General features: G+C 36.4%; 1 protein-coding gene across 1 annotated transcript in view; it reads right to left on the reverse strand.

The window, feature by feature from the left end:
• Positions 1 to 462: 462 nt before the first annotated feature.
• The window catches only part of DBR1 (debranching RNA lariats 1), a 12,232-nt gene continuing 4,054 nt past the window's right edge, over positions 463 to 8,640 (reverse strand). The window contains exons 4-8 of the mRNA XM_007947495.2: positions 7,421 to 7,506; positions 4,953 to 5,177; positions 2,219 to 2,299; positions 1,762 to 1,907; positions 463 to 1,156 (exon numbers count right to left, since the gene is read on the reverse strand). Coding sequence (XP_007945686.1) covers positions 463 to 1,156; positions 1,762 to 1,907; positions 2,219 to 2,299; positions 4,953 to 5,177; positions 7,421 to 7,506 — 1,232 coding nt within the window. The remainder of the gene's footprint in view (positions 1,157 to 1,761; positions 1,908 to 2,218; positions 2,300 to 4,952; positions 5,178 to 7,420; positions 7,507 to 8,640) is intronic.

The raw sequence follows: 8,640 nt of genomic DNA on the forward strand, positions 1-8,640 counted from the left end.
TAATAAATGAAGAGAAAGCATACATAGTTATATATACAATATGATTTAGTAAAACAAAATATAAATACATATTTTACACACCAAAATATTTACACCAGTAATAACTCATTGAAGGCAAAAAATCCTTACTCATCTTTATATTCCCTTTATAGAAGAGGGCCTGGCACAAAGGTTTGCAAGAAAGTGTTTCCTGAAAAAAAGTGAATGATAGATGCCTTGGGAAAAAAGTACTCAATCAAGTAAATATAAGAAATTTTAATACATTTGTATCTGAAACATATAAAGGCCTAAAGACAAAGTCAGTATCATAGTAAAATTATCCAATGGGTAGCTTCATTATTACAAAATTAAATCTTGAGTCAAAAATTCAACTTTAAAAAAATATGGTCTTGAGAATCAAGTATCTACATATATAATAAAGAGAGTAAAACTACAATGCAAAAGTATTTTAAGTAAATTTTCTTATGCTGCATCATCATCATCATCTACTGCGGTATAGATAGCTTGATTCCTCCTCTTAATTTTCTTCCTTTGTTCAGGTTCGTGTTCATCACTCAGCCTCTTCAATGGCACCTCAATAAAGTCCTTCCCATTCCCGGACTCCAACGCCTCACCAGGTTTCCCCTCTCTAGCAATTGGGGAACCCAATGTATCATCAGAAGATATAATCATGGAACCTGGCAAGATTCTGACATCAGAGAAGCTTGCAGAAAAATCAGATGCTTGATCAGAAGAAGGTTCTATAGATGGTGTATTCATATCACTTTGTACACTTGCACTACTGTGTTCCTCTTCCTCTTCTTCATCCAACAGTATTTCATCTGGATTAATTGAGGACAGGGCAGAGGTGTCTGTGTTATATTCACTAGGTTCTCCTGAGTCATTACTCTCCACATCATCCTGCTCTTCATATTCACCGCACAAGTGAGGTTCTTCCTTGGCCTTCTGAAGCCTGACATTAATGTCTGTGATGCCAAGTTGAGCACAAAATTCAGTAGTCTGAGGACTGATCCTGTGAATCAACTGCATTTGGTTCTGTGGCTTGCTAGGGTCATAGCAAGCAGCTGTGACACTGAAGTTATATGGAACTTTGAGGTCATGATTCAATTTTTCCAATACTTCCTTCATAGCTTCTTCTGTTGCACTATAATCCCACCTATAAAAGTCCAAAACAATAGTTTTTCACATTTTACCAGCTTCAGACAATAAATGAAGAAATCCTAGCCATGCACTTCAGGTATAAGGATAGTATGTCAAAATTCCATTTAGTAAAGGTAAGTTGATAATTAAGTTACTTTAGTCATCTTGAAATAAAAACAATTTTAGAACAAGCAATCCCTAACTCATATCCTAAAACAAGTATAAATTATTTTACTGTATGAATCAAATCTCTACTATATTATAGTTTTATGCACAATTATTCACATATACACTTATTTAAGTTGGTGCTCATCAATCCCTTTTCTTGTCTCCCTTAGATGGAAAACTTGTAGCTTTCTAATTATACCAGTCATTAAACCTTGAATTGTTTTGACATCCATTCAACAATAATTCCCTTATTTTCAAAAGAAAACACTGGGAACAGATAGGAACAATGGATGAACAATATGATGAACGTAAGTTAATGTCACTGAACTGTACCTGTGAAGAATATTGAAATGCAAAGGTTTTGTTACATATATATTTACCACAATAAAGTAAAAGGGAAGGGTGAGGAGACATGCAATGGAGAGGGCAAGTTTTAAATAAGGTCACACTTACCTTGTATGCAGGCCATTATTTTCAGGCATATTCCATAGGCGCCCAGTCACATTAATAAGATCATCAGTTGCCTTAAGAATGGTGAGCCATTCAATATCATACTCCAAGCAATCAGGAGCACTGGGATCATGTTCTATTTCTATTATCTATGGGAAGAAATGGGTAATTTAAAGAAATACATATGTATTCTTAACTATCTTAAAAATGTAATAAAACCAAACTCCCTGACATCAAGTCGATTCCAACTCATAGAGAAACCCCCCCACTTTGGGTTTCCGAGGTGGTAAATCTTTACGGACGGAAGTAGATTGCCCAGTCTTCTTTCTGCAGACTGGCGGTTGGGTTTGAACTGCCCACCTTTTATTTAGCAGTCAAATGCCTTAGGCATTGTGCCACCAAAGCTCCTATAACTTAATAAAAAGAACTACATTGCAAAAGTATTTCATTATTTCTTTACCTGAAGAAAGTCTCTATGTGGTAAGCATTTGTCCAAGGCTAAAAATCTGGTTGCTTTGGCCGGCTGGTCTTTATCATTAGCCTAGGTAATATGAACAATAATTTAAGAAAGAACGTTCAAACATCACAGGTAACTCACACATTAATTGAAATGGAAATAATCTTTATGCATACCCCTAAATTGTCTAAGTAATGACTGTTACTTTTCCAAAGTCAGTCAGTCCTATACCCACCTATGCAACCATGGGCAAGGCACCTGACCTCTCAGCTTGAATTTTTTTTTTTTTTTTTTTACAAAACTCAAAGTAAATGATGATGAACATCATCATGGTGAGGAGAATCATCATGATGAGGTAATAAAAAAATCAAAGCATATAACACAAGAATTAAAGAAGAAATAAGGCAACAGACCTTAAAAGTAAATTGGTAAAGCTGAAACTATAAAACTTTTAGAGAAAATCAGGAGACAATTTTCATAACCTTGAGTTATACAAAGACTTCTTTAGATACAACACCAAAAGTACAATGAGATATATCCATAGAATGAAACACTATTCCACAAAATATTGATACATGCTATAACACGGATGAACAAAACAATACATGCAAATGAAAGAAGTCAGATACATTATAATAAAACTTTTTTTAAAAAATAAATTGGGAAAAAAATTAAGAGGGCAAGAAAATAACCTTGGAAGCAGTATAAAAGAGCCTCACTGAAAATGGTAAAGCACATGGAGGAAAAAAGGAAGTGAGCCACGGGGAAAAAAGGAAGAGAGCTGAGGAACAGGTATCAAGTCATCACAGGGGGGACTGGGAAAGGTAGAAAGCACAAATGTGTCATCTTGGCAGGGGGGCAGTTCCGAGGGAAGGCGATCTTAGCTTTTAATGAAGGCACTAAATCAGGACACAGGCAAAGTCAGGGGAAGTTGAGAAGCCAATAAGAAGGGCTCAAAAGCATCATTAACACAGAGCTACAAGTCCCTGAGGTTGGCAACACATGATGGAGTGGGGGCAAAACAGAAAATCAGATTTTTCAAAAATAAACCCAAGAGTGTCATGAACCCTAAAAGACAGAAAAGAGTAATACAGGTGTCGACAAAGTGACTGACAAATAATGAGCTTTAAAGGAAGTTAATTTTTTTAATCAAGTGGCAATGGCTCAATGGAAAACTGAGGACCGTAACCCCTCTTCTTTCTCTCAGTGATACTGAGGAACGAAGAGAATAAGCCCACAACAGAAAGGGCCTGGAGGAATATTTTCAGGCAGAAACTTCCTTGGAGGAAAATTGTCAAGGTATACCCATGCCACAGAAAAGTCTTTAGTCAAGCACTATTATTTTTATACAAAGAACACCCACATTATACATTTTTGCAAACCATGTCACCCCCTGCATGTTATTTTCATAAGAAGGCTACACCAAATGCATGGGCATGCTATCCCAAGACTTTTTTTTCATATAATTTCATAATTTCTACCTGTTATATGTATATGCATGTTATTTACATGGGTGTGCTATTTGCAAAAAACACGGTAAGTCTGTAAAGCACAACAAATCATATTCCACTCTTGAAGATTGGCAATGCCCATTAGCACATAAAATGATCTCAAAAACTCTACTGTGAGTCCCAAGAAAAAAATCATTAACATCATTAACCCAGCACTTCCTAGTTTTTCACTATGGGGTATTTTATGCAAAAGTCACATTTCACTGAGAATTGAAGGTGAAAGGAAGTGAAAATTTCATGTTTCCATAAAAGCCTAATTATATATTCTCTACCTTCCACCAAGCATCATCATCTACAAATTTGCCCAAGAAAAACTCTGGTAGTCATCCTAGACTCCCTCCTCCCTCTGCCATCAAATCCTCCTAGTCCTTCATTCTTTGTATTCTCTCTCAGCTTTATGTTAGAACCTCATTATCTTTTGTTTAATAGTCTCTTATTTAGGCTTTTGGCCTCCCATTTTATATCACTCCAATGCATACAAAAAACTGCCACCAAACTAATCTTTGTCAAATGAAAATTTGATTTTAATACCCTTCAACTTAACTTTTCACTGTTTGCATCACCTTTGGTCTAAAACCCAAACTACAGGGCAAGGCCCAGAGGCAGTTATGATCTTGCTTCATCTCTCCCTATGCCTCAGCCATAGCAACTAGCTACAGTTCTTCAAATGCACCATTCTCCCAGACCTGTAGCCTTTGCACAGGAATCCCTGGGTGGCATGGTTAAGCACGTGACAACTAGCTGAAAGGCTGGAAGACTGAACCCACTTAGAGGCACCTTGGAAGTCAGGCCTGGCAATCTATTTGCAGAACTCACAACTTGGGAAACCCTATAGAACAGCTCTACTCTGCACAAATGTCAGAATGAACTCAATGGCAACTAGCCTTTGCATGTTAGTCCCTCTTCCTGGAATACCTTTACAGTCTATTTCTTCCTGGTACTTCACAACTCAGCTTAGGAATCAATTCCTTTGGAAAACCTTCTATCTCTTCATCTCTGCCCACATCCCATCCCCACCACAATCTGGTATCATCCTAGCATTGCTCCATCAGAAATGTATTATACTGTTTTGCCCTTGCTTATCTGTCTCCTTCCCCTCTGGATAAGGAGCTACTCACAAAAGGAAAGTTATCTTCTATTTCTTTAACTTTACAACTGTGCCAACACACCTAGTATGGAGATATTCAGTAAGTTTCAATGAATGAATAAGATACTTTGTTTTCTACCTGATGCTGCATGAAGGCTGCAAACTTCACATGAAGGTGTGCAGAAAACCAGTAAGTAGGTTTTAGGTGGTCTAAAAGCTCCGAGGCAGCAGGACTTCCTAATGTGTTATTTTCCACTTCTTGTCGGAAAAAAGACTTGGTCTTAAGAAGCTGCTTCTTATTTCCATAATGATATATACTTCTCGGCCAGTCATGAGATAAAAATACATCCATAGGCTGCTTCAGCTTAAAGTAAAGGAAAGCAAGCTCTTAAAAACAGATCAAAAGAAATTCCCCTTTCTCTCCACCACACTCCATGCCCCCTTACCTGTCCATACAACAATGTACCCTCTTAGATCTCTGTGTAATCCATTCAAATGACACTTTAAGAAAGTCACAGAAATACCAGGCTACTCATTCCTCTAGGCAAAAGGAATCAACTTTCTCTCTGCCTCTTGTATCATCCTTATTTTCCAAGGCAAGCAAGGCAGGACAACAGATAGGCATGCTTTAATTCGACTGTCAATTAGCTATGGCCTACAGCATTGCGTTTCTAAAGTATGTAATTACCACAGTTCCTTTGCCTTCTGGTAGAGGAACTCTGGTAATGTAGTAGGAGCTCTGGTAGCATAGTGCCTAAGGCACTTGATGGCTAACTAGAGGGCTGGCAGTTCAAACCCACCAGCCACTTCTCTCAGAAGGAAGGATGGGAAATCTACTTCTATAATGATACTGTCTCAGAAACGCAAGGAGGGGTTGCTATGAGTTGGGTCCAACTTGACGGCAAATAACAACAACAAAGGAACTACTGTAAGATCCAGACACCAGATTTCATGAGACTTCTAAGACACAGTATACACAAAAAGTCATCAGAAAAAAAGTGTTTATGTAAATCCTAACCTCTATGCCTAGGATTATAATCTCATTTGGGAATGGGTTATCTTTGTTATGTTATGAGTCAAGATTAATGTAGGATATGTTTTAGATTAATCTCTTTTGATATAAAAGAGATTAAACAAGCAATCGAGAGAGAGAAAGAAAGATGTCAAACCATATGAAGATCACCCAGAAAGAGCAGAAGTTAAGAGACAAGGCCTTCCTTCAGAACCAAGAAAGAGAGAAAGCCTTCCCTAGAGCTGGCATTCTGAATTCAGACTTTTAGCCTTATAAACTGTGAGAAAATACAGTTTTTGGTTAAAACCACCCGCTTATAGTATTCCTGTTACAGCAGCACTAGACAACTAAGACACATATACACCAAAACCTCTCTGTTTACTACATGAGCTGTATTAGAAGATGGGGTCTTCATGGGCATTCACAAAACATACTCCATGTTACTCACCCAGAACTGACAAGTAATCTGAAATACTTGGGAAAGCTATTTTTAAGCAATTTGAATAACTGTGTAAGACAATACAAAATATTAGATATGACTACCCGCTAAACAAGTGGTATGGGCAATAGAATAATGAAAATTCAGAGAAAGATGATAACTTTATACTAGAACACTGGCTGGGAAGTGGTATTAAAGCTGGATTTTAAAGATTGGTAGGATTTAGAAAGGTAGAAAGAGAAAAGCATTCAAGGTAAGGAATACAACAAATGTGGGCATAAAGAAATGCCTTATGTACCAGCAGAGGCTGTATGATATAGTGGGAAGGACATGAGATCAAAAACGAGCCTGGCTCTATTTGGGAAGTTCTAGAAGATTATTTACCTGTCTGAGCTTTGGCTTCTCATTCTTAAAAGTGATGAAGTTAAGCATAATATCTACCCCACAGGATTTAAGTGAAGATTATATGACATACTATGTGTGAAAACTGCCTAACTCAGTTTTGGGTATTTAGCACATTCACAAAAACCCAGTTTCATCTACTCTCTAATTAAACCAGTGTTTTTATACTACTTTCAGAATTTTCCCATATTCTCTCTATCATCTTTACTATTATTTAGTTTCTTTTTAATTATATTGCTATTTAAAATAAATTACTTTTATAAATATTTTCTTTAAAGTATCATATTATTTTAATATAAAATTACACATGTGAGAGTTGGAAATTGATGGGACTGCCTTATTTTTCTGGGTCTTGCAACTTTTCCACCTTTGATGGTGTACAGTCTTAGCACTTTTCTATTGTTCTCCATTAGTGGAAAACATTTGAATTTTCCTTTTCTGATAGGTTTCTGCCTTACAGAGGTTCAGAGTTTTGTAGGTTTTACTATATATTCTTTAGACTTACCCTAAGTAATAATATTTGAAATCATGGAATAAATGTTTTATTTTATTATTACTTACTAACATAAATCCATAAGCATTAAAATAAAAAATTTCCACCTGTGAATCACCTAAAAGTACCTCAACATCTAAATTTAAAAAATATTAAATTAAGCTCTTCTTAGAAGAAGCGTATCAACAGTGATCAAAATACACTTTGGTATAGAATTACTTTAAAACTTTTCAAATACGCTGTAACGTACCTTTTACATACCTGTTTTAACTTATAGACTTCAATATTTCTCACATGATATATACTTCTTATTGTGGATGAATTATAAGGAGGATACTCAAAATGACCTTAAAGTAAAAGAAGAAAAATAAACTATATTCAATTCCCTTAAGTAATGCAAATACAAATACATACATACACTTTCTCAAAATTGATTTTTATTATCAGTGTTTGGTTCTTGAAATTGTTATTTAAAAAAAAAACAAACACTGCTCTTAATATGCTGGCATTTACTACCTAGCAATAGATTAAAAACTGTAAATCTAAATAATTGGAGGGGCTTGTGATTTTTTAAGGGTGCTCTGGTAGCACAGTGCCTAAGGGATTTGACTGCTAACCAGAAAGTTGACAGTTCAAATCCACCAGGTGCTCCATGCAAGGAAGATGGGGCAATCTACTTCCGTAAAGATTGACAACCTTAGAAACCCAATGGAGGTCACCATGTGTCAGAATCGACTCGATGGCAATGAGTTTGATTTGGTTTTGGTGATTCTTTAAATTGAAAAGAAAGGCATAGAGCAAAAGAGTGTCCCTCCTAGAGAGAAGATGAGTGGTTGCGAAGGATACGACGGGAGCAGAAATAAACTGCAAATGGGCACAAGAAACCTTTCTGGGGTAATGGAGATGTTCTAAATCTGGATGGTGGTGGTAATCATTGCATAGCTCTATAAATTTACTAAAATTATTTAATTGTACCTTTTAATTACATATAAACTTTACCTCAATAAAGGTGCTTTAAAAAAAAAGATAAAAGCTCCCTCCCATTCCCATCCCTCAGCCATCACTAACCCTACCTAGAGACAACCATTATTAATCAGCTCTTGTATGTTACTTTAATCAGGATATTACCTGTGCGTATAACAAATACACAAATTTCTTGACCCTTTCAATTTTACAAATGATTGTACACTTTATACATGTTCTATACCTTCACCTAACTTATCTTGGAGACCTTCCCATATCAGTTATAAATAAAACTTTTTTAAAACAATGGCTTTATAGCATTACATTACATAGTTATACCATGATATATTTAATTAGTTCCTGTTGTTATGTGCCGTCGAGTCGGCCCCGACTCATAGCAACCCCTCCTTGGGTTTCCTAGGCAGTATCACTACGGAAGTAGATTGCCCCATCTTCCTTCCGAGGAGTGGCTGGTGGGTTTGAACCGCCAGCCTTCTGGTTAGCAGTCAAGTGCCTGA

This window comes from Orycteropus afer, unplaced genomic scaffold (genome assembly GCF_000298275.1).
Source record: "Orycteropus afer afer isolate SDZICR_OR568_19922 unplaced genomic scaffold, OryAfe1.0 scaffold00188, whole genome shotgun sequence".
Lineage (NCBI taxonomy): Eukaryota > Metazoa > Chordata > Mammalia > Tubulidentata > Orycteropodidae > Orycteropus > Orycteropus afer.